The 27572-nt window shown below is 32.2% G+C and overlaps 2 protein-coding genes across 2 annotated transcripts; both read right to left on the bottom strand.

Annotated features, from left to right (window-relative positions):
- Positions 1-1905: 1905 nt before the first annotated feature.
- Positions 1906-6068, bottom strand: LOC101213236 (glycine--tRNA ligase, mitochondrial 1). The gene is made up of 9 exons (XM_004152796.3): positions 5350-6068; positions 4801-5183; positions 4429-4546; positions 3964-4158; positions 3640-3864; positions 3330-3389; positions 3144-3224; positions 2650-3055; positions 1906-2490 (listed from the first exon to the last, which is right to left on the bottom strand). Exons 1-9 carry the CDS (start codon positions 5836-5838, stop codon positions 2258-2260), a joined length of 2190 nt encoding a protein of 729 aa, XP_004152844.1. The 5' UTR covers positions 5839-6068; the 3' UTR covers positions 1906-2257.
- A 2467-nt stretch (positions 6069-8535) lies between these two features.
- CS-ETR1 (ethylene receptor 1-like) lies at positions 8536-14887 on the bottom strand. Its single transcript, NM_001280633.1, is given in 7 exon segments — positions 8536-9172; positions 10905-11102; positions 11239-11363; positions 11438-11704; positions 11791-12159; positions 12856-13800; positions 14523-14887. Coding segments are annotated over 6 exon segments (2223 nt in total). The 5' UTR covers positions 13762-13800; positions 14523-14887; the 3' UTR covers positions 8536-8814.
- Positions 14888-27572: the final 12685 nt, after the last annotated feature.

Genomic DNA, 27572 nt, shown 5'->3' with positions numbered 1-27572 from the left:
ACCTAAAGTTAACATTTTGACTTTTTACTATTTTGTCCATCTTGACTAAATTTAACCTCTCGGGCATGAATGTGCATTCATTATCTCGAAATTCAAATCATATTTGAATATATTTTCAGTCAAAGTTTAACTTTTCAAAGTCAAAAGTCAACATTTTGGCTTTTTACAACTTTGACTATCTCCATCATTTTTAGCTTCCGAGTATGAATCTGTATGCATATCTTTAATATTCAAATCTCATTTAAACATAAAGCTCTATTTCTAAATTGATAACCAACAACTATATCACATATACTTATCGATTTCTCTATCCTCACCTAAATCGAACAATTCGACTCATTTCATCATATTGCTCTAAGTTTATTCCATATGAGCTAGCATGGGAACCTAATGGACCTATAGATTATGGACTCCAACGATCCGAGATTAACTGGTTGAACTCTTTTAGACCGAGCTAATCAGTATTCGTTAACTAACGGGTCATTCCACTAAAATCTCATAGTTGCACTCCCCTCACTATAGATATATTTGTGTTCATTTGATATAATCATGATCAGTAAGTTAATCTTTCACAGGTTGTCTGTAACCTCGATTGGGTCAAAATACAGTTTTACCCTGAGTCTTGCTCTTTAAGTCTCACTATTCCACTATTGAACAATTGGTTTAAGGTCCAACCTACAAACCGAATCTCTCTCGGGCCAATGAGAGGGTGGGGCCTCTTGTTCAATACTTAGGTTTAGTCCTTAAGAGAACAACCTATCTACTAACCCTAAAGCGGGTAGGAGTGAATTTCGTCTTGCATCCTATATCCCCAGTTATGCACTCAATCTTACCTTTAAAATGAGAGGTTTATTGGGCCAACATTGAGGAGTTGTCTTCACCTATGCAGATCTAAGGATAATCTCATGTAAACAGGAGTTCATAGTTGGCTCACGATTAAGATTAAATTGTCCAGGTCATCAATAATTGAGATAATCAATTTTAAACAGTAAACAACGTTATAACGTAAAAGTGACCATTTTATGGTTTAATCTTATGTAAACACTTTACATTGAATGCCCCCACTTTCATGTCTCTACATGAACGATTCAAGATCACCTCATTTATACTAACTACAAAGCGAGTCGGATCCATAGTTTCTCTAAATAAGGTGTCTAACTTTTATTCATATACTATAGACTCTTTAGGTTATATACTTGAACTTTATCTTCGTTTATGTCTCTACGTAAAGTTTAAGTTTACTCAAAAATAGTCTCGAGACTTAGTTTATTGGATTTAAGATTATACTATTCAATTTCTCAATAACACCTTTATTGAATAGAATACAAACTACGAGTTTTAAAGCATAAATTCAAACAATTTAGTAATTAAATATTCATGTTATCCAAATTTCAATAATCTCTCGTCAAATTACATGTGGTAATACACACCTATTGAATTTTGTGTTTTAATCTCATGGCATGTTCTATTTATAGTAGTGTACAATACTTTTGCATGATAGACCACAATTACGTTCAATTGCTATTATCTGCCTTCTCTTTCTCCACTTTTTTCTTTTGCTTTGCCACATTGTAAGTATGTTGTTAATATTGTTCTTATTTCATAATAAAAGTAAAAACAAAAAATTAGAGAAAAAGTAAAGAATTAGAAAGGAGGGGAAATGTAATCCTCCATCATTTTCACGGCACATGAACACCAATGAACCAATGGACAAAATACTATCCACAAAAACAAAATAGAAACAGAGCAAAAAGAAACTTCTCACAAACCAAAAACAGGAAATAAGAACATTATTCAAACAAACCCTAAACAGTCACAACATCATCACTCTCAAAACAGGCTGCGCTCAAACTCTCAAGCAATTCTAAATTATCCAAGCAATCCTTGAGAAAGCAACCACAAATGTGAACTCGTAAACACACGAAAAGCTTCTTGATACTCAACACAATCACAACATATCCAGATATCATAATGCCATCCTAAATACAGAATTTCACTCCATCCGATCAAAAACTTCGAGCCTCAACAACCATCCAAAGCTCTACTGGCCTGGTGGCTAGCAGCTAGTTTATAAATTAGAGTGTAAAATTACTTCTTTCTGAAGTTAAAAGAATCTTCCAAGTATTGTTGGTTGTAATTACTTTTATAGATAAAGAGAAGGATCCTGAAATCAACTACAAAATGTATCCAATACTGTTTTCTTTCAATGTATAGCAAAAATTAATCAAACTGGAGAAACTGCTATAGGTTAATTCAATCAATCTTCTGCAGATGCAGATGCGTGATGAGGGAATGTAGACCATACATCTTCCCATGTTCTCAGACCATCTGTAACATCTTTCACGACTGTGGCTGCCTCTTCCACGCTCACACGAATTTGGTCTTTACTATCCCTCTCACGAATTGTCACCGAAGATGCTGAATCAACAGTGATTGCAAAAGGAACACCAAGCTCATCTGTTCTTGCATATCGTTTTCCTATTGATGTACCTATTAACATTTTTTAACAAAGAACGTATAATTAGTAGTAGCATATAATCACTTGAAGGTAGATAAAGACAAGTATAGTGAACTCTGTAATCAAAAGCGAGTTGAGGATTGTGAATTTAAAACAAACAAGAAAACAAAATTGAAAGTTCGTTCAATTACCTGTGATGTCAATTTTATGGGAAATGCCAGAAAAAGTTAATGACTTTGAAATAACTTTAGCAACCTGCTCGTACTGTTGATTCTGAACAAGTGGGAAAACTGTGCACTTGATAGGTGCCACAAGGGGAGGAAATCTAAATACATTTAATTGTTCATCTCCTGCTTTGCTTGGCCTCATGTAGTAAGAGTGTTCAAAGAGGCAATAGATAATCCGACCAATACCAAAAGAGGGTTCAATCACAGATGGTGTGAAAACCCTCTGATGTTCCTTCTTTTTCTCCTTGGAAATTGCGACCATACTCTTCTTGATCGAGACATTTTTCCCCAGTGTGCAGACATAGAACTCCACCTCACCATTGGATTCTAGAGCCGCCTTCATCTCTAAGGCTTCTTTCTCCTTCATTGCCTAAAACAAATTGCAATCCAGTGTCAGGTTTTAAAAAATCTACAGACGCTATAAAACCCCAGCAGCAAAAAAAAAATCCATTATTTACCTCCAAAGCTTCAACCACATTCTTTTGACTACCCTTGAAAGCAAGGCCAAGTTCTTTCTTAACAGGAGCAATGACCAATTTCTGCAATTTAATTTCATGAATACAGCATTGAAACATACTATTTTTTGTCATCAAGATCTTTGCAAATATCAAAATAAATTCAGATATAACAAGAATAAGCAGTACCTCAACTTCTCTTGGTTCAGCAAATTTCTCATGTGCTACAAGGGGAACGCCACTTTTTTCCTAAAAAAAGAGATCAAGGAAAAAAAAATATGAGTATTTTATATGCAAATCAAAACTATGCAAAGACAATCTTAATGGTAAAACTGTTAAAGGCACAACTATCTTATAAATCCTACCAAACAATAAGGCAGGTGAAATGAGCTCAATGAAAAGTCGACTAAACTAGTTTTGGAATTTTTGCCACAAAGTTAAGGACATCACCTTGAATTGGAATTATTTGGAAAAGTTAAGGTTTGGGCTGAACTCATACCGTATGGGCATGTAAATCATATGCAGATCTATCAGCAATGCCGACACATTCAATCCAACCATAAGAACACTCAATCTCGGCATCCCAACAGTCCGCTGCATAATGAGCCATTTCATTTGCAAGATGCTGCCGGAAACGCAAACGGTCTTTGTCTATGCCAAGGCGAGTTAGAAAAAGATATACTCTCCCAATGAAGTAGCCAAGAGTTTCATTATTCACAGTTCCCTGCATTATAATATAAAATATCAACCTAGTAACCAACTAAACAAGTACAAGAGACATGGTAGAAGAGATAAGGGAGGTAAAGATAATCAATACACAAACCTTAGAAACTGCTTCACCCAATGGAATTTTCCTTGCAGATTTACCAGACATTTGCTCCTCTCTTGGAAACATCAAAAACTCCAAATTGGCAACATCAGCAAATTTTGGATGAGCTTTATCTTCAGGATCAACAAAGTGTTCAATTTCTGCCAGCGTGAATTCACGAACTCTAAGCAGCCCTTGTCGAGGAGATATCTGTAATGAAACAGATGGACTGGGAATTAAACATACACACAAAAGGAAAGGGTAAAATCTAGATAAACCTTGGACAAGTGCTAGCAAGAAGAACCATTGAAAGCAACAGCTGCAAGAACCACTAAATAGGAAACATGGTAATTTTGAACATAATAAAACACAAGTCATTCTTGTAACAATACTGTCTCGTGCATATAATTTATAATTATAATAAGAAGCCAAGAAACAAGCAGGCTACCATCTTGCAATTGAAGGATAATAGAGTGTAACCTCATTTCTAAAAGCCTGCCCAATCTGTGCTGCAGCAAAGGGTAGTTTGTTTCCATTGTAATAATACAAATCTTTGAAATTGACAAATATGCCTTGTGCTGTTTCAGGGCGCATGTACCTGCAGCATTTACATATTTACGCATCAAAGTTAATCACATAATGGACTTCATTGATCGAGAGTCAAATAAGTAATAGGAAAAAGTCAACCATTTTCTCTTTTGTATAAAAATATGATGAATTAGGGCAAGAGGCGTAATTTAGACAGAAGTTTGTTATTTTATAGGAATAACTTAAACAGAAAATTGCTGCGATATAATGATTCGAAAATGAAGTCAATAAAATTGGAAGAGTAAATTTGGATCAAATACTCACCCAGGGAGTAAACCTGATGGGCCAATAGATGTCTGAAACATTAAGTTGAATGGATAAGGATCAGATAGTGGGTTCTTAGTATCTGGAGCCGTAATACCATACTCCTTAATTTTCGCGCCCAGCTGATCAGCAGAAAGATCATCCAATACAGCGAGAATATGCTTCAATTCCGCAGCCTTCTCAGAGGATATGCTGAGATCTTTCTGAAGTTTTTCGTTACAAAAATCCTTAAGCAAGTGATCTGCCCGGTAGCAGGTCCCAGTTTTCTCATCCTTAACCATAAGGTCTGTGAACTTATCTACATGACCAGACGCTTTCAGGACTACTTCTGGTGTAACGCAAGGACAATCAACTTCCAACATATTTTCCTCAAGAACAAAATGCTACAAAAATGATCAAACAAAAAAAGACAGAATGAAGCCAGTTTCTTGACCATAATTGAATTAAACAGATTTTCATGTCAAGAGATGACGAATCCACTCCAGAATAATAGATCTTCATGAAAAAGAGGTAAAAGGCAATTAATTTCGAAAAACCCAAATAACAAACCTGACGCCAAAAAGCAAGAACATTGGACTTGACTGCACACCCAGGAGGCCCATAATCGTACAATCCAGCAACCCCGCGATAAATCTTGAAGGACGGAATATAAAACAAACGCCTCTCGAGAGTGTTACTCACAGTTTGCCTGAAGGACTCCCTATTCAAGGACCCATCGCCGCCGCCGCCGCTAACAGCGGCTTGTAACTGCTTCTCAATCGAAGCCTTCTCAATCTTCAATGCATTCAAAGCTTCAATAGCAGCATCAATCTCAGGCTTGGCAGCACCGGCAGCCTTAAGGGCTCGAACAGCATTGCCTTGAGCCTCAACAGCCGATAGGTTCTGAGAAAGGGCATTTCTGAGCGATGCTTCGGAAGAATCCATTGAAAAGAGACGTGGGAAATAGTGAGATTGAAAGGAAACGGGGACTCTGAGACGAGAAGTGAAATTGTGAGGAAGAAGGGCCGAAGAGGATAGAAGAGACGATAGAAGGCGCATGCGAGATATGAAATGGAGAATAGGGTTTATGATGGTGGGGCCATTGATTAGAATATGATACCACCAAAAATATCTTTGCAAATGAAAGTGGAATTGAAATGGAAATGGAATCCACACAAGTTGTTGCTTTATCTTAAAATTAAGGTCTACCGATCACAGAAAGAAGACGATGCCAAAAGATTGCAGCTGAGGAAGAGAACTCCAACCAACTGGCGATTCAACCATCTATAAACCCTAATCTAACTTTTTGTTTAGTACAAATAAAAGGACACATTTCTTTTATCAATTATCTATCAAAAGATTTGAAAAAAAAAAAGAACATAAAATTTAATATAAAGTATATAAATGCAAGTTTCGAAATTCAACTTTTATTATAAGCCTTCAATTACATTTGGTAATTACATAGTTTTATAAATATATATATATTATTGTAAATTTGTAAAATTCTTAAAATATGTAGAATCATTTTATCTTAAATCAATCTTTAAGTCGACTCAAAGTTCAAATCATGACGTGTTTTTAGTGATTTTAGTTAGAGAGCACCTAGATTTTGAGAATACATATTTTGTACATTTTTTTAGCTCTTATACATTTGCTTGGTGAGGAGTATTCATCTTTGTAAAATCGAGTCGAGCGTTAATATATATATATAAACATCCATATTTAACTTCAACAAGCACTCTTGTTAGGATGTTTAGGAGGTGCACTCAGTACATAAGGTCAATTTTAAATTGGGAGAGTGCAAGATTGAATTTAAATTTAGAATATTTCTGAAAAAATATTCCATTTCAACAGAATAGAGTATTCAATTTCATACGGGACACTCTATTTCTTTAACTGATTAATTAGATTTGTTACAAAAATGGTATCACTGCATTCATTTAGAAGATTATTTATTTACTATTCTATGTGGATATTCTTAATTTGTTGGATTGTTTGGATATAAATCTGTTGAAGATTCTAATTCGTATAAGATGGAACAAGAGGGTAGGGGAGAGGTGATGGTTGTGCTTTTGGGCCTTGGACAAATATATTGGTGATCAGGGTGAGAGCTTCAATGCAACTTTTGAGATCTTTTCAAATAACAATACAACACATGAAGCATAAGAGATTACACAGCTATCAAAGGTGTTGATGCTAGGATTGCTCATGTTTATTGATCAAGGGGAGTGTTTCTCATAATGTTGTGATACATGTTTTATGTTAGCATGATTTGGATTATTAAGTTAGTCAATGCACGGTAAAAATGAGTAATGTGTTATCCTCTAAGTCATAGCATTGTAATGATCAATTATATGATGAGCAATATATTCTCTTATCTGGGTCAAAGACCCCTCAAATGTAGATACATAGTTATCGAATTGGGTTATACCAAGTTATGATTTACTACCTTACATGTTTTTCCAGTTGTATCTCAAGTTATTAACTCAAGTTACTACATTAGGTTCAATTATAACTAAGTGTGTATTTTCTCAAGATTATTTTCGATATTCTTGAAAAACCAATTCGAATTGAACCGTTTACACCTCTAATGTTGAGTCCACTGACTTGGATGTTGTTTTTTACTTTATGCCTTGGAAAATAGAGATGCTAGCTTTTCTCGTCTTAAAAAACACAAAAGATTCACTTAAGAATCGGGTGTGGAAGAGACTATCGACTAAAGATAACTAAAAGCTCAATATGTACTTAATCTCAATGACATCGTCAAAAGATTTGGAACTCGAGTAGCCACCGACTTTCACCCTCAACATTAGTATGGCTAAAATGACAACATTGGAGTTTGTCCTCATAAACTAACTAATTGCTTAGAGCTCACCTCAAGTGTGCTTCAAGATAGACTCAAAGTTGATAATATACGCCAAATGAGCATTGTTCATGTATGCATTAGTAGTCTTATTCATTTTGAAAAAAAACATGACCTAAAAAGAATCATGATTTGATAAAAATATGCCAAGAATTTGCATCCAAGTGAATGACAATTTTATGGCTAAATTATGAAGAAAATAAATCTTGAATTTAAATATTTGTTTTAAAGTATCCAAGTTGCTTCAAAAGTTACAATATTAACTTTAATTTATCATAGTTGATGATATTCATTAAAATAAGGAATGTAAATCAGAACTAGTTCGATAGTGATCTAAGTAGCAATCTCAATTTTTGTTTCTAGTCATCATTACATTACAAGTTCTAATTATGTCCAAATTTTTAGTGGATTTCCATTTCAATAGTCGTGTTTATAAAAACAAATAAATTCAAATGGTAAAGTTGGCATTATTTTTTTAATACATCTAATTTAGCCTTTCAATTTTCATATTAAAAGGAGTAAACTTGATCTAGTAGTACCAATTATGTCATACAAAAACTGCAACCTCAATTATATGCTTTATGGTTGAACTAAATTTGATACTACATAGCTAGAAACTTGTGTATGGTCTAAAAGCATGTGTGAAATCAATTCATGGTCAAAAGACTCAATTAATACGTTTACATAGACTCACTCATAAAGAAAGATAAAAATGAAAATTACTTGTCCATGATATTTAAAGAAATGTAGCATAACTCAAGTCAAGAAAGAACCTACCCATAAAGTCGTCTAGTTCACATTGCGACTGTGAAATGTAAAATATTCACTATTTCCATTTGAACGTATAAAAAAAAAAGAGTGAATGAGAGAGAGAGAGAGAGAGAGAAATGAAGTGAAGAAAATATTTAACATTCTCTATTAAAAAGAAAAAAATAAATTAGCAAAGTAACAGGATGACATCTAACTTTGTTTCAAGGAACTCATCAAAACGTTTTTACACATCTCTTTCTCCTATTCCTTTCTGGGTATCTAGTACAAAGTGGGTAAAACCAGGTTTGTTAGAAACCTGGAATTGGGCATGTCCCCTAAATTTGTCTCTCAAGATCACCACCACAATGCCTTTTATGTACAGCAACTCCCTGTTAGATATCTCTCTGTCTACTCCTGCTCCTTCAAGATGTTTCAAATAGAACCCGACGCTCTATAAGTTCCGACAACACGCTCCTCATTTTATCAATCGAAACCGGTTTTAGTATTAGCCCATCCATGCCAGCTCTGAGGCAGCTCTCCTTTGTTACTTTGTCTGAGTTTCCAGTCAGTACTACCATGAATGGTCTTTCATGGCACTTTGCAAATTTTTCGCGGATACGTATAGCTAGTTCATAACCATCAACACCAGGAGTGCAGATATCCATGAAAACCACCTTGTGTTCCTGGGAGACGACTCGTAAGAACTCCTCAATTGAGCCTGCTGTTGTTACTTCGCATCCAAGATGTACAAGAAGTCCTTTTGTCACCGAACGACTAACTCTGTGACAGGAAATGCAGAATGATCATTAGAACATGCAAAGCAATTCCAAAAACTTTAGCATGGTTTGCAATCTCGAAAAGCACAAATTTAATGACAACTCATTATTATTAGAACCCAAACACAGCGGAATCTGTGTTCAATTCCTTCCTATAAAGGGCAAGAAAAATCTACCAAAAAACAATGACATGAGTTCAATCAGTAACCACAACTCGACTAGTCCAGCATTTTAGGATCATATACCACCTTGTTGGCTGCAAAAATGGAAATTTTGATTTGTTTTTAGCTAAATGAAAGCAAATAGATCTTTGAAGATGGAACTAGAGATGAAACTTTTCATTATATCTTCAAGAACATCAGATAGGATTTTATTGGCGTCACTCACTTAATTTTTGTATAGACTTCACGTTCTCTAGGATTAGACAAAAGAATGGTTCTCTAGCGTAAATTCATGCAATGATTATCAATTGGAGCACATGGAGAAGATCAGTACTAATTGTAATCCAGCACTTCGAAAAAGCCATGGTATCCATAACCATCTAGATCAAGATATTTAATTCTCCCCAAACTCCCCAACACCTGAAAAATCTCATCTTCATTAAACTTTCTATCCATCCACCCAAAGTTCTTTGACCTTGCTAATAGGTTATCAATCAATCCCTTTTATGAGCTATCTTCCGCCTTACATCTCTAAGCGAATGTATTATTAGTAAGAGAGGCAGGGATGAAAGCTGAGGAAAGAAAGTTGAACAAGTGATGAGGAAAGGGCAACTCGAAAACAAACAACAAAAGAACAAAGAAAATGTTCGTACCAACAGAATATTTTTTCTTTTCTTCCTTACTAATATTATATTCACTTAGAAATGGAACTATAAGTGCCCCATCAATTGTCTTCTTAGAACCTTATAAAGTAAAGTTTAGAAACAGGTATCAACTCTTTCCCTTTGGAGGCTCAAAGTTCCATTTCCATATCTATGGTACTAGAGAAAAAGTCAATCAAAATCTAGACACTCAGTTGGCCATTGGTGAAGGGTCAGCTGCATTTATCAAAGGTATGGCCTTATTGTGGTATTACTTTTTCCTTACTCATACTTCCATAGAAAATTAATTATATTACGTCATAATTAGATCTTTCATTCTTTTTCTACGAAGATTTCTCATTATCTTACCTGCTTGCTTCACCTTCTCCTGCGTTTTGCTCACTTTCTTCATATTCTCATACGTTTCTACCCATGAGCAAAATGATTGCAAGATACTAAGAAAGATGCCACCGAATCACACGAACTACAGAATTTGCTGGCTCTCAAATTCATGAGAACTTGCTACCCTAAGCAGTTGACTAGTGACGTTTTGGACTAAATGCCACACGATTGAGCTCAAAGTTCCTTTACAAGACAGTACAATCTCTGGGAGAGGGTCACAATTGTGAATGAAGAGCCTGTTTCTATAGATAAGAGCCTAAAATGTTTCTAAGCTGTCAACGCCGTGTAGAACAGAATAATAAAAGAACAGCTTATGTCAATCAAATTAGAGCAGCTTTTTCACCACAAAGGCATCTCACAAAGAATGCACAATTTTCCACATATTGATTAATTTCTTTCCAACTAATCTACCAATTCTCATTCAAAAGGAAGAAAACATTATGAACAAGCATGTTAGAGAACATACACGACTCATGAACAAAGAAGTAACAAATTCAAATTTTGAAATAAAACTAGGTAAAATGTTACTAACCCATTATCGTCCATAACAAGGACTTTGAGTCCAGGAAAACTTGTATGGATGCTGTTTTCATGAATTTTTGATGTAAAGGGAAGCTTTGATTCATTTGATTGTTCAGCAATTCCAAGTTTTACAATAAAAGTAGCCGTGCATCCCTTTCCAAGACCTTCACTTTCAAGCCATATATGTCCTTCCATAAGATTCACAAACCTGATCACATAGCACATAAAGAAAGGGATATGAGGACCATATCTTCATTGGTGTTTGAGCATGTGTAGGAACAAGGCTTGTAATCAATAAGGGATCATTTGAGACCAAAACGAGAAACCAGCTACAAAGATTGTACCTTTTACAAATTGCAAGCCCAAGACCACTGCCACAAGAGTTTCTTGGTCCCACTGTAGTTTGTGCAAATTTGGTGAACAACTTTGGAATATCTTGAGGACTAATTCCAGATCCAGTATCTTTTACCTATATAGTGATATTGTCAGTAGAAGACTTAGCTTCACAAATTTCATTCACTTCAAAGTGTGAAGTAAACAAACCTGGACACGTAAATAAAAATGGCTATCACTTGGCACAGGGTGAAAATCTGGCACTCGAATTTCTCTGAAGGTTTCTGCTTTTGCAACAATGGCTGAGATTGATATACTACCTTCTTTTGAAAATTTTACAGCATTACCCACAACATTAAGAATAGCTTGCATGAGACGTTTCTCATCACCAACGGCAAATACTGGCAAATCAAGGCCCAAATGTAAGGTCAATGACAACTTTTTTACTAGCGTAACAGGCTTGATCAAGTTAAGCACCTGCAACCATTTGGGTTGATTTTACAATATCAGATAGGAAATAGTTTTTTGAAACATAGTTAATTATATAACATTGATTATCAGACCTCTTTGAAAACGGCATGAAGATTAAATGTGCCAATGTCCAGTTGTAGGCTGCCGTCTTCAAGCCTTGAAAGATCCAGAACATCATTGATTAGAGTAGCTAAAAGGTTACTGCTTTTTAATATTGTTTCAACCATCAGACGTTGCTCTGGTGTAAGTTCAGTCTCTTGTAATAATGAAGAGAGGGCAATAATCGCATGCATCGGAGTTCTCATCTCATGGTTCATGACAGCCAAGAAATCATTCCGGGCTCGTATTGCCGTTTCTGCTTCTCTCCTGGCTAGATCAAGGGCAACGTTCTGCTCCATTAAGAGATCTCTAGCCCTCATTGACTCTTCTAAGATTGCAGCATGAGAAAGAGCTACTGCTACCTGATTTGAAATGTGCATACATGGATTAATGGTCAGAAAAGATTTATCAGGCCACCAACAATCGTTCAAATAAACAAACTTCACTCCTACAAACACCACGTTTCTACTTATTTAAACAGTGTACAGTTTGGCAAGTAATATAGATATGATTTTCTGATTCACATAACTACAAAACTACTTTAGAACACAGACAGAAAATGATGTGTAATTCTAGTTTAATTCTTCCCTTGAGGTTACTAAGGGGTTTTGCTCCCATGGTGTACTATCCCAAGAACTGGATATTTACATATTTGTTGTTTCCTAAAGAAAAAAAAAAATGCAACTTTTGTTTTATTCATTTCTTGGGGTGGTCTGCCACTCGAACATGCAAGGATCCAGCTTTAATATTTTAGAAAATAAATAAAAATTTTTGTTTTATACATTTGTTGAAATGGTATACTGCAGGAGAAAAACCCTGGCCCATGCAACATCTAGAAAGATCACCATGCAATAAATTCATAAAGGATCTTCCACCTTTCTAATATGCAAGGATTCAGCTTCCCATTGCAGCAGGGTTAAACAAACTAACTCCTTTTAGTTTAAAATTAACCGTGACAAGCGGTAATAGATGGAAATTCTAGACAAATATGTTGCACTTATAAGATTACATGGAGGAGTTTGATTAAAGAAAAGCAAGGCCAACAAGATGATGAATACCTGATCAGCAACAACTTCAACCAGCTCCAACTCATGAACACGCCATTGTCTAGCACTATCTGATGGAAGCATCAAAACCATAAGCGCATATCGCTTAGTCGAAAGCTCTGGCCAATCATTTATTTGAAAATTAGAAAGATGCAATAGAGGAACACGAACAGCAACAACCTCTCCAGCCACATATCTCCCAGCACGAGGTCGTAGGCTCGCCACTGGGGAATTTGGGGATATTTTTACGGCCCGATTACTACTAAAAACTTGACTGATCACAGGGAGATTGATGGGGACAGTATATCCCACTGGATTCTGCTGATGAAGAGTATAGGATAGTTGAAGTTCTAATCCAGTTCGAGTTGGCATCCAAAGTGCACACTCTTCCAAAGCCAAGGTTCTTCCCAGCTCAACAAGAGTGGTTTTTAGTATAGTATGTCTATCAAGAGTACTCCTAATTTCATGAGTAAGCATCCTTACGTGTCGACCAGTTTCTTCTTGGGTACGAATGAGTCCCATTTCCCTATCCAATTCAGCAGCCTTATTCTTCAAAAAGAGCTCTCTAGTTTTAACACTTAATAAATCGGGTATAATATGTACAAGCATAAGGGCAGTTGCACATGATACCACAGCAGTTAAAACCTTTGCAGTGGTCATTACTACTGCTACCGTTCTTGAATGCATGGTAAAGGTCCATAGGTTAATAAGATGTGTTGCACCACAAAGAACAATGAAAGCACCAAACTGAACAAGAACCCATCTGTAGGGAAACACTGCAGATTTCTTTACAAAGTAGATGAGCTCCAATGGGATCGAGAAGTATGCAAGTGCGATGAAGAAATCAGAGATATACTGATACTTCATCAACAGCTCATCAGCTGGCCATTGTGGCTCAATGCAATAACAAGTCTCCATGGCGACCACACCTCTCCGGCCTACAACTTACCTGTTTATCTGGTTCACGGAAACAAACACACATTTATAGCAATGTATACACCAAATCAGAGAAACATATTCATACCGAATTATGTCAAATTCAGCAACCTATACAAAGCCAAAGAAAAACAAAGACGCAGACACTTCAATTTGGGTGTCTTTGTGTCGTGTGTCCACGTCCGTCCTTGTTAGAAAAAAACATTCCCAATGAAACTACCAACACCAACTCACCCCTAAAGAACATAAGAAGCAGAAAATACATCGAACAGGGAAACTCTGCTTGTTCTTTTCTACACAAATGTTTACCAACAAGACCCATTTTTTTGTTTGCATACATCTTAATAGAAGAAATTCTCGGTTCTTGCTCATAAGGCTGAGAATACAAGAATTTCAATTCCATGACAGACACCAGATCCACCACGAGGACGAAACATATTTGCATCAAAAACTCATTCCACATCAAGAAAATCTCAACCTAAAATAGCTCAACAACATACTCAACCGTCCAACCGATTACAAAATCTAAAGCACCCAATACCCAGATGAAAAAACAACGACACCAGCTCGAGATCAGTTTAAAAACACACTGCCCCCTTCTAAAAGACCCATTTCGCAGCACCCATTTCATGAAACAAACGATTCAAACTGAAAACACTAAAAAAATCAACCCCTCCCCCCTCCAAAACAAGACCAGAAATGAAAAAGAGAATGATCAATCAATCTATGAAACAAACAATTACCTGGGTTCTTCTGCTCATTTGAGATAAAGAAAAAAGAAGAAGCAAAAAGAAAAAAAAAAACAACGCCGAAACGGCAACTTCAATCGCTCTTTAAGTTGAACCCCACAAAGGGTGTTGGTTCCACCATTTTTCTCCCAAATTTCAGAGACCCAGAAAGGCGTTTAGAGTTTGAAGAGTCTAAATGCAATGTTTGTGGGTGTTTTTTCAATTGAATTTCATGTTTCTCTCTCTAACTTTTTTCGGGTGTGGTGGGGTTTTGGGAGTTCTGAGACAAGCAAACGGAAAGTGAGGAAATTGGGAAGGAAAACATCTAAGTCAACGTCGGTTCTATCTCTCTCACACTCTATTTCCTTCCCCATTTTATCCACCTCCTTTAACGCTAACCCCTCTCTCTCCACATTTTTTTTTAATTCATCTTTCTTTCTCATAATATTTTATTTTCTCATTTTAATCTATAATATTCAGATTCATGCACCATCTTAATATACTGTAATTAAATGCTATAAAGTTGCTTCAAGAATCGATAGTGATGGATTACGACCCTATTTTATGTACTTTTTTTTTCTTCACTCCGCCCTCTATTCTTTAATTAATAAATAATGGAATTTAGTGAGAAATAACAAAAATTCCCCCTTAACTAGGGTTCTGCATACACTCAAATTTTCACCTAACTTCCCTCTTTTCCAGATAACCCTCACCAAGTTTTCCTGCATATTCCAACCTTTTCATCTTCCAGTCAATAATAATGTAGAATTTAGTGAGAAAGTAAACAAAAATTTTCCCTGTTAAGTAAGATGGTGGGATGCATAAAATTTCTCCAAATTTACCTTATTTGGAGATATGAGTGTTTGGGTTGGAAACACTTTCCATTGGAAAGAGTATAAGTTAGATGTGAGAGGATAGGAGTGATTTAGTTAGTATACACTTCTAAAATTGTGATAATTTAATCTTAAACCTTTAATAAACTATTATAGTTTAAATTTTGTAATATTTTACTCTCCCAATTTGTAATTAATAACTATAGAATCTAGTGAGAAGTTACAAAATTTTGTGGATTTAGTAAATATTTCTCTCAAAATTAATTTACCACTTTTGGGGTAAGGGTTAGGCCGTGATCGTAAACATTTTAATCAATGGTGCATTTCGTTAAGTTAACTAGTATTTAATCTCGTACATTTATTAAAATAATAACTTCAAAATTTGTTTGTGTAATATAATACCTAATTAGTTTGGTCCTATGATTAAAAGATTATAATAATTAAACTAACATTCAAGGATAGTAAGTGAAATAGAAAGCATGTTGTGTAATTAATGCAAAAATTAGATCAAAACAATAATTATGATAAATGAAATATGTTAGGTGAATCAAATAAGAATATAAATATATGAAAAAATGAATGTCTAATATAATATTCAACATTAAGTGATTCTCCAAATGCTTTTAGAAATTTGAGAGGAAAGTAAAATAAGAAATGAAGAAATTTCAAACCTTGGTTGTTGAATAGAACTTTGGTGATATTATAGATGAGAGAGAGAAGGGAAATGGAAATGGAAAGTACACACCAAGTAGAATAGTTTTAGCTTTTAGGGTTTATGTGTCTCTTTTCATTACAAATCAACCCTCTTTTATAGGGAAGAATCAAGATGGGGGATAAGATCAATTCTTGTAACTATGTGAGACATGTGAAAGTTTGTGGTAATGTATTGTGGTACAAAAGTTATTTTTTTGTCCTACTTTCATTTATTGTATGTCACATCAAAGTGCTTTTAAACAAGAGTAATATCCATTCACATTCATGTGAGATACACAAAAATCGATGAAGATAATTTTTAGTGTGAACAAGGATTGATCTTATATTTTCTCCACTCATTGCTCGTTAGAGAAGTAACATTTAAAGTTATGTGAAGTTTACAAAATAAACTAATAAATTATCGATAATGTGTTAATTAAATAATGAATATAAGAAGTCGGTACGCGTAAGATAGTACTAAATAAATTTTGATGGGAAGGAAGAGAGATTTTAAATTTAAAGTTTGATCGTTATTGTAATTTATTTAATAAAAATAAGTCATATTAGTTATACAGTTTGCACCTAATTATCTTGTATATTCTATCAAATCGTTCAATCATAATTTCTCATGTGACAAACTCTACATCTTTTTAAAAATATTTAAATCTTTTTTTCATGTGATGAAAGTGAGATACATGAAATTTGGTGCATATCTAAGTATTACATTTTGTTTCGAGTTAAGTTACAAAATACACTTGAACTTTAGAGTATTTTATAGCTACGCTTCTATATTTTGAAAATCTTACGGATTCTTAAGCTTAATTTTGAGATTGATCCCAATTAGAATAATGCACTTGGATAGGTTTTTTTCGTCACTGTTACTATTTTACTGAAAGTCATGCATAACATCATAAAACGTGAAATCATTTATGACATTATTGTTCATTATTCGTATAAAATGACATGGTAGCAATGTGTCATAATTGATTTTGCTGCTACCATGATCACGAATAAATATTTTAAGTCGAAACAATGGTAACTGCAACTTTTTTTGTGTGTAATATAACTCTTTAGTTCATGTGTCATGTACATAGATGAAAAAAATTGAAAGTTAACTTTGAATTAGTTTGTAATCTACGAAATATTGTTTTTTAAATATAAATACACTCTCATTTTAAAGGGTTGCATCTTGTCACGTACCTATTGCACCAATTAAACTCAACATACATTTATACTTAAAAAAGCTTGTGCTCTATTTAGAACAGGTGAAATATAAATTTATTAAAAAGGACGAAGCAGAAGAAGAAACAAAAAAAAATCTTTTACATTTCCTATAAATATAATATACAAATAACAAATATCAAGTTTATACGTTAAAATTTGAGTAAAATGCACTTTTTGTCCCTAAAGTTTAAAAAAGAACCTTTTAATGTCTCGAGTATGAAAAATGTTTCTAAATGGTTTCTCCATCTATTTTATCGTTAGTCATACTAACGAAGAACTCACGTGATGGATTGAGTTGTCCGACCATTATTATTAAATATAATATATATATATATATATATATATATATTATAGATGTTTATTTTTTTTTTTTTTCTTGCTCTATGCCTCATACATCATCATCACTGTCAACTCCCATTTTTCCTTTTTCTTAAAACTTGATTTTTCCTGCTCTTGCCACTAATTACCCTGATTATGGTTTTTCATATGAGAGTTGAATACACAGTGACTTAAACACACCAAGAGAACTCATACACTCTCATTCTCCAAAACCAAACAGAATCCAACGTTAAACAACAAACAGAAGCACACGTCAGAGTTCAATGCTATTAAACTCTCGACAAAATTACAGTGTAAAAAGAAACTAAACAAGAAATTCAATGACTAATTAACCAAAAGGAAATGTACAGAATTTGATGAAGTTAGCTACAAAACAGTAATAAGATTGAGAATGGGAGAGGAAAGGGAGGGAGATAGAGGAAGGAGAAAGGGGGTTAGAGAGGAGGGATAGAGAAAGGAAACAAAAATGAATATTCACCCATCAAATAGACACGAGTTCTAAATCTTGGGATCACAAGTATATTTTACCCATAAAATTAAACCTTCTCTTTTTCTATATATGAATATGTGGAATAATTTGATGTGTGAGTACCTTCTCCTTAATATTCATCAACAATTGGAAGTATATCTTCAAATTAATGCATTACGTTAAGACATATTCAAAATATTTAAAAATATAGTAGCTTTTATAAAAATTGAAACTTGGGTTGCCTTGGAAACGTTGTTGATAGGTATAAGGTAAAAGAAAGAAAAAGACTTGGAGGAATTTTCAAGGGAAAGAGTTTGAAGATTATCTTTTCACTATTGATCATAAACTAAATTTATTTTATATATCTTTTATAAATGATTAGAGGTAGGGAGTTGGATTGTTATTGAAAAAGTGTCAGACTAAAATAGGAAAAAGAAAGATCATACTCCCTAGAATCCAAACATATCAAAATGTTATGAAAAATTGTAGCTTTGATTGAGTTTGAATTGACACTTGGATTGAACATTAGAACATGTTGATGAATGCAATTGGAGTAGTAACCCACTTGGATGCTCTTTCAAACCACTTGGCAATTACTTTCTTTTGTTTGAGGGGAAAAGGATTGACATCGAAAACTATATATTTCTTTTCTTTTCTTTTTTCATTTTCTTTTTCTTATTAAGTTCTGTTTCTCAAATTTAATTATTCTTTGCATGCATGCATTGGGTTTTGATTATTTCTAAATTTCTATATTTAATTTTGGTTGTTCTTAAAGAATTTACACTTTGATTAATATGGAAACATGAAAATGGGAGAATGTTGGAGTTATAAGCCACTTGGCCATTACTCTCGTTTTCTTGTAAGGTAAAAAGATAGACATGAAAAACAATTGAGATATGGTCAAATCCTTTTTCTTTCTTTAACTCTTTTCTTTTCCCTTTTCTATATAAGTAAGTATGCTTACTGCTCCAACCAAATAGCTTCCATCTATCATTATCAATACATTAGCAATATTTAAATAAAAAATTCTAAACAGCTAACCATGCTTTTAAATTAAAAAGATAGAGAGAATGAAAAATCCACGTAGTTTGACGCTTTTGAATCTACTAAACTCCAAATTGGGACACCATCTATCGAAAATCTTTCTATCTTACGGGATGAGATTGGTTTGTGGAAACCAATTGAGATGAAAAAAGGTCTAGAGAAAAATTATGTTTTGGAGAGCAAAAACTTCTACATATTTATAAAGAATGAGATTCTATTGATTTACAAGATATTAAATTAATAGTAATTTCAAATCTACTGATTAATTAATCAATTAATAATTAATTAAATCATATTTAATTAATATTTCATTTATATTGTATTTAATGAATATTTTTTTGTATCTTATAATTTTAAATTAGTTTAATTAAATAAAATTAAACTAAATTATTAATTAATTATTCAATTAATCAATAGCAAAATTAAATATCTTATATTTAACTTAATTCAAATCTCAAACATATTCGAATAGAAATTTCTCTTCTAATCAATAATTCTAATATGAATCCAATTCACATTAAATTAATATTTGAACGCCTTTAAATATTTTATTTTGAATCATATCCAAAATTAAATTTATATAATAAAGTTTAATTAAAATATAAACTTTATAATATAATGTATCACCATACATTATATTAATTTCCAAAGTAAATTTGAACCTTTCAAATTACAACCAATATAAATAAATCTCATTACACTTTACGACTTAGGAAGGGGACCTAATGGACTTACAGATCAGAAACTACAACGATATGGGATTAATTGGCTAAACTCATTAACCACATTAATCAATATTTGTAAAATGTGTATACACTCTATTAAAGACTTACAGTTGAACTCTTCTAACTATAGATATATTTGTGTGTCCACGGATATAGACCAATAACAGTAAGTTAGTCCTTCATGAGTGTTCGTAACACCAGCTGGGTCAAATTATCGTTTTACCCCTAAGTTACTTATAGTCTTTAAATATCAGTGTTCCTTTAATGAACAATTTTTTTATGGTCTAACCAATAAACAGAAACTCATTCCATGCCAAAGAGATGGTAGGACCCTTTGTTCAAGTTCTAGAGACACCATTTAAGGAAACACTCATCTACTTACCCTAAAGTCGGAAAGAAGTGAATTCTATCTTGTGTGATTATGTTTCCAGCTTTCCACTCGGTCTTGTCACCAAAATAATAAGAATATTAAGTTGACAATATGACCACTCTCACATGTACAAATCAAAGGACATTCTCTCGTGAATAGGAGTTCATAATACACTCAAGATGAAAACTAAGTTCCATAGGTTATCCTAATGAAATAGAAATCCAACTAGTTAATGGAGTTACATCTTGTGGTAACTATTTCGTGATCTGATCGTATGCAAACTCATTGCATAGGATTGCATATGTATGTTTCCATTGTGTGTTTATGTTTTGTGAAATGCGGTCGTTTTGACTTTCTTATTGTTTTATGTATGTTTCCATTGTTTGTTTATGTTCTGTAAAATGGGGTTGTTTTGATTATTTTTCCGTTTCTTTGTACATGCCTACACAACCCATATTTTTGTCTATCTTTGACCAAACATGTTATTCTCTTATTTTTCTACTGAAAATTGTCATGCTTATCTTTCTTCATGCTAGACTATACCATTTGATGCACTAGTTATGTAAAATGTTTTCTCCCTCTGTTGATCTATGGTATGACTATTGGATTTTGTTTTTTTTTTACCGTCGTTTCTATTGCTTTGATAAGTCCTTCCCCTTCTAGCTTGTGTTGTTTATGGTCATTATCACATTGTTTGTTTAGATTTTTTTTGTTGGGGTCTTGAATGCATCATTAATTTTGCTTGTCCCCTCCTACATATACATGGTCCCTTCATCTACATTCTTGTGCTTCATTGCTATTTCTCATCATTGACTTTCCTTTTCCATCTTATTAGGTATGTTGATTGGCTTCTTCTTTTTTTCCTTTCATGATATGTCATTATGCAGTGAGGTTAATGAACTTATGTGTTTGTGTGAATGCAATCCATTCCTTGCCCTCTGTTAATATGTATGCTTTCGGTATCCCTTTTTTCCATTACTTGTTGTTGTCCACACCTGAAATGTATGTTGTGTATTTGCAATCCATGCTAGACTATCATTTTTTGCATTACTTGTGGTTCCTTTCGATCTCCATAATGTCATGCATTCCCTGTTTTTCCATTTGTCTATTGATGTTTCCATTACTAGAAATTCAGTTCAATTTATTAAACTCATTTCTTTTCTCTAAGCCACCAAAAATCTTTCTTTTTTTTTTTTACTTCCATTCTCTTGCTTATTTTTAGCAGTCTTCCTTTTTTTTATTTGAACATCGAGTAGATTATTCCAAGTACACGGTACATGGTTTTCATTTTTTGTTCCTTCTTCTATCAACCAAATGCATGTCATAACCGTTTGTCTTCTTTACTTTTTTTGCAAGACCCCGATCATACTTCACTCAGAGGTACTAGGGTTTTAACGCTTTGTAGTCATTATATTTATCCCTTTCATTTTTACTTTCCTATGGTTAGTAGATTATAATTTATAGAAAAGTAAGGTTACAACACTTTTTATTTTGTATAATAACTCATATTTGGACTTTGCTTTGAGTTTTTCCAAATCATATATACTCTATTTGTTTCTTTTATAAGTGATTTACCCATTCCCTCATTTTTATCCTTATCTCATCATTTCTCTCTAGTTTTATGTATTTCATCACCTTTAATTATTTACTCCCTTTTATTTCTAACAATTTCCTTTGTAAAAAAAAAAAAATTCAACAAACTAATTGTTAATTAATTTCTATATTTTCTAACAAAACAGTCTTCATTACTTATAAACAATTTTCATCTCCAATCCTTTTTTTTTTTTTTTTTCAATTTATTACAAGTCTACGATTTTTCATTAAGATCATAGTATTAATTTTCGTAAAACCAATTAAATTATACAATACATTAAAATATAATTTTAACATAATGGTTTATTATATTTTAATATAATGCTTTATTATGAAATAAAAAATACATGAAAGAATCTTGAAGACTACGCATTATAATAATTTAATAAATAAATAAAATGTTTTTGAACATAATTGAATTTGCATATGATAGTTGAATTTGTAGTTAAATCATCCAATTAAAAAATTTGGAACTTGTAATGATGATCATTTTAGAAATAATAATCAAGAATATAACAACATTTTTAAAAAATTACAATTGTAGCAAAACTATCGTTGATAGACTTGTATAGTCTATCAGTAATATTTACAACATGGTCTATCGATGATAGACTTCTATCATTGATAGAATTTGACAAATATTGTTATATACTTAATTATTTTGAATCTAATTGCTAAATTTGCAACTATCCCAATAATTATATTGTTTTTTGTGTGGGTGAAAATTTAACAACTACAAAACCTTATTTACGACGCTTAACTTTTACTTCTGTTTGGTCTTTTGTTCTCTTATTAATGAAATACACTGCACCACAAGGACTCTACATTAACTCAATAAAACTAACCTAAAACCACTGTAAATCGTATCTAACCTAGGTGTCTCGATAATGAGAAGAATAAATATTTTTATGCAAAATGTGCTTTCATAGTTTAACCATACAAAATTTGGATATTGGATTTAGAATACGAATTTTTAAAGAATAAATTTCATAATACTACCTACATACCCTTCCCCAAACACATCTTATCATAACCCAATGTTTATTATAATCCTATCCTCCATAATCCAACTCTTCCTCCAAACGGCCCGAATATCGACCATGACCTTGATATGGAGCTAGAGAAACAAAATAGAACAAAATGAGAACAGAACTGGATCCCATAGTTTCTCTATTTTTGTCCAACTTTTAGAAACGTTTCTTAAATTTTGGGAACGAGAAACAAAAAGAATTATCAAACATGTCTATTTCTTAAAAAATGAGAAATCGAAACATAAAACAGGAAACAAGAATGTTATCAAACTAGTTTCGATTTCTCTTTGATATGTTTAGTTTTCGTTTTTTATCTTATTGTATTTTTATTAACTTATATTTATAAATGAGTATGTGTAATCTATTTGACTACTTTAGTACAATTTGGGAAGAACAATTTTTTTTTATTAAATGACTGAGTTTTTAGATAAAATTGAGCAAAAACAATTTTTTTGGTCAAATAACGTTAATATTGATACAAAGCTTGAGAGTTATTATTGATATACCAAAGTCTACAACAACTTTTTGTAAGAAAAAAATCAAATGAAATTTCTAAAATTCTGTTTAGTAAACATTTCATCTTTTTTAAAAAACAAAGTTAGTTTGTTTCCATTTCTTACAATCATTTGTGTTTTCTTCAACCAAATTTGTTAAATTTATAAAACAGAATTAAGTTTATAAAAACTTTTTTTTTAGGATTTTTTTTTAAAAATCAAAGTAAAGTAAAAGGTAGATAACATGTTGATAGACTTAATTTCCAAAAATTAAAAAAAGAAAAAAAAGAAGAAGAAGAAGAAGCAGATTTTAGGGCCCAAATGGAAAGAGTACTTTTAGGTAAAAGTTGGGCTAACCCAACTTCTAAGTGACGTGATCTATGGGTTTGGACCAATTGAATTGGAGAAATTGGATTGTATAACATCATTTTGGGCTTCTACTTGGGAGTTGGCCAAACTACAGATTTTCCTCTCATGATTTTAGTAAAAGTGTTCTATGATTTTACCACAATTTTTTGTTTTCAACTTACAATGCGAAAAGGGAGTATAACTCATGTGACTAAATTGGTGAATGAGATATTTGTGGTTCAAATTAATTGAAACTTAAACAAAATTCACAATTTTTAATAACTTAAAACTCACTTTCCCTACTTGATTCTACCTCCCTTCTTGTATTCATCCATTTTTCTTTTGTTATGTGAATTATATATATATATATATATATATATATACACATGAGAGGTGACAAGGAAGGAAGAAATTGTATGAGAAGAAAGGAAGAAATTATGAACAAGAACAAACGAGAATATGAAGAAGAATAAGTAATAATATAAAGAAACTAATAATACGAGGAGGGGATGAATAAATCGCAAAGAATAAGAAGAAAAATAAGTGAAAAATTGTCTGCAATATTTAAGGGCAAACTTGGAATTTAGGAAAATATCATAGATTTTTTTTATTTTGTTACACGGGCTGTATATATTTTGATGTTTTGTTATATTTATGAAAATTATCAAATATAAAAAGTTTAATAAATATTATATATTAAAAAGATGTCCATCATCTAATCAAGTTTAGTGTCCATAGTCACATGTCACCCCCATTAATCATCCAACGTCATTAACACGTGTCTTGAAAACATCGTCTCTTAGTAGCAAACATCGTCTCTCCCTTTCATTGGCTCGAGAGGATTTTGTTTATGGTAGGGCCAAAAACATGTTGTTCTTAGAGAATTAGTGAGACATGAGGAGTTAGATGTAATTACATGAATAAAATGATAATTTGATCCAACTGTAACTATAAATGATTCGTGAAGGGTCGACTTACTGTTGATTGGTTATATCCACAGATACAAAAATATATACAATGTGAAGAATGCAACTGTAAGTCTTTACTAAAGTGGCCTGCAGTTAACAATTGTTGATTAATTAATTAATCTTGTATTGTTAGAGCTTCTAATTTGTAGATCCATGAGACCATTTGCTAGCTTACTAAGGATAAAACAAGAATATATTGATTTTGGATTAATTTGAATGGTTCAAATTAAACAAAGAAACTCATTTGTATACAATACAATTAATATAATAGTTAAATTATAATATAAAGTTAATCTTGAATAAGATTCAAAATTAAACTTCATTGTAAAATAGAGAAGTATTTTATTAAGATTCGAGTATTAATTAATATGAGAGGGTGTTTGCCCCTTGGCATCAAGTGGGTTCCATGTTTGGTCCATGGTGTAAAACTATGCGCTTACCCCCATGATCTTAGCATCATGCGGGTAAATGGAGGGTTTTCATTTTCATTTTAAAATTATTACTATAATTTTTGGATGAGAAGTCAAATAAATTAAGTATTGAAATAATTTAAGTTGGTTTAATTAAAATTATTGAAACTTTTTCCACTTGAGATAATTTTGTAGAAAAATCGTTAATAAAAGGTTTAAATCGTATTTTGGTGTATGAACTTTGTATTTTGTTATATTATAGCCTCTAAACTTTTTAAAATATCTATTTTAAATCAATGAAATTAATGATGGAATAATGAGGCTATTAAATAAGATATTCACTCTTAAAAATCTACTGTTTTAATTTTTAGTTAAAGATTAGATGGTAAATTCTTTATCGGAAAACTCTAAAAGTCACTTTGCTTTCAAGATTTTTAGCATCGCCGTCTTAGTGTATTAACATTCTATTTCATTTTCTCAACTCATATGCTAAACGCAAATTCATCAACGTACAACTTTTTTTTCTCGTTCCTCTCAATTCTCTCTTCTTCTTGTTTCTTGAGTTTTGTAATTCATTGCGAGAATATTTATTTGCAATTTCTAGAGTTTATTTTATCTACGTGTTGTACTTATTTTATATTTCTAGTTTATTTTAACTTGTCACGGATGATAAGACCAATATGTCAACTCTATTTTCTGGTTAACTTCTTGTTGCTTAGGCTGCTAAGCTCAATTCACTCATTTTATGTATTGGCCAGCTTCACTTTACCATGCAGTCCTTTTCTACATGACTGTCTTTACTCCTTATGTGCGCATAATAACTTGCTCACTGATAGGAATATGACTAATGGTTTATTCTCAATCATAGCATACAATACAATCAATAAACATGAACTTTAATCGAAAGATAACAACATTAAATCTTCCTTCATAAAACATGCTTTACAGAAATCAATTTTCAATATAAACATGTATAAAACGAAAGCATGCTTTCTATTATGCACGATATAACATGATTTAATTCTAAAGGAAGAACTTTGGAAAGCTTTTATTTTCCTTTGAAAAATCACTCACGAAATTAATTCATTTTTCCTTTCTGTAGAACGTCTAATCCCCTTTTTGCTCAAAACTCCTTGAAACCTCAAAAGCTTCTTTCTTTTACGGTAGAGTAATTCTAGTGATTTTGTTTTCTTAATCATTCTTCTACGATAGACATAAAGAATCTAATCTATAAAGTGTTTAGCAAACGACATAAAGAACACAAAAAATCTCATCTAATTCATATTTTTCAATAAACTCATTAATATACTTATCCAAAATTACGATAGACGATTTCACTGTCTTAACGCATACACAAAACTAAAAACGAAAAAGTTAACAATAAATTTTCCAAAGAAAGAAATAAACATGATCACAAAATTTATAGCATACTCAATTAAATTAACTTAATATTTCATTAAGTCATTATCATCATTAAAAAAGAAACAACCCTAAACCCAAACATAACATATGCTAATATCAAATTAAATAAAGTTTCAAAATGATTTTTTGTTCATTTAAGAAGAAGAAAAAAAAAAAAAAAGAAACTTCTTCAATTGATGCACTCCTTCTACAAAAACCAATCTTTATAGACTCATAGAATTTACTAGTTTTAAAAAGAAAAAACATTATTCTATGTTATTCTTATCGTGCATACTTGGCTAAATAGAGTTTAACTTTGTTTTATAATTGATGTGATCTTCCATCTTAGACGTGAGAGGTTTGATCCCTGATCTCCACAAATGTTGTGCTAAAAAAGTGTAAATTTGAAATTTTAACCAAACAGAAACGTCCAATTGAAGAATGGATTAGACAGTTGTCCAATTGGTTGTGTCAAAAACTAAAAAGTTAAAAGACGTCGTTACTTACTTTAAATTACATATCTTTTCTAGATCCTCTTTCAGCGAAAATCCAAGATTAAATGTAAACAGTCATTATTAAGAATCGAAGACAAATAGACAATTAATGAACCCACGTATGTATGAAGTGTTTAGCAAACGACATAAAAAAGACAAAAATTCCCATCCGATTCAATAAACTCATTAATATACTTACTCAAAATTACAATAGACGATTCCACTCATCTGACACGTAGACAAAACAAAATGGTTAACAATAAATATTCCAAAAAAAAATAAATAAATAAACATGATCGCAAAAATTATAGCTTAATATCTTCATCGTCATCGCTTAAAAAAAACAATTAAAAAAAACCCTAAACAATAAAATTGTTAAAAAAATATTTACAAAATCCAATAAAAACTTTAGATTTTATCAATGATAAATACTAATAAACTTTTATTAGAATCTATTGTCGAGTTTGTATTTCATAAATATTTTCGTTTACTCTATTGTATTTGAAAATGTGTATGGTAAAGTAAGCGTTTGAATTAAATTAGAAACAAAATGTTTTTCAATAATACATTTCCTTTTAAACACTTAATATTTTGTTAGACTTTTTTAAAGTGCTTATATGTGAATTTGG

This window comes from Cucumis sativus, chromosome 2 (genome assembly GCF_000004075.3).
Source record: "Cucumis sativus cultivar 9930 chromosome 2, Cucumber_9930_V3, whole genome shotgun sequence".
NCBI classification, from domain to species: domain Eukaryota; kingdom Viridiplantae; phylum Streptophyta; class Magnoliopsida; order Cucurbitales; family Cucurbitaceae; genus Cucumis; species Cucumis sativus.
The sequence above is the reverse complement of the archived record's forward strand: the minus strand, read 5'-3'. Positions and strand labels throughout refer to the sequence as shown.

Bases quoted from the DNA above. Each gene is read 5' to 3' on its own strand.
- LOC101213236 (XM_004152796.3), bottom strand. From the start codon at position 5,838: ATGCGCCTTCTATCGTCTCTTCTATCCTCTTCGGCCCTTCTTCCTCAC. The intron at 4,159-4,428 runs GTTACACTCTAT...GTTTCATTACAG, and splicing joins GGCAGGCTTTTAGAAATGAG to ATATCTCCTCGACAAGGGCT. The intron at 3,390-3,639 runs GTATGAGTTCAG...CTCTTTTTTTAG, and splicing joins ATGATTTACATGCCCATACG to GAAAAAAGTGGCGTTCCCCT.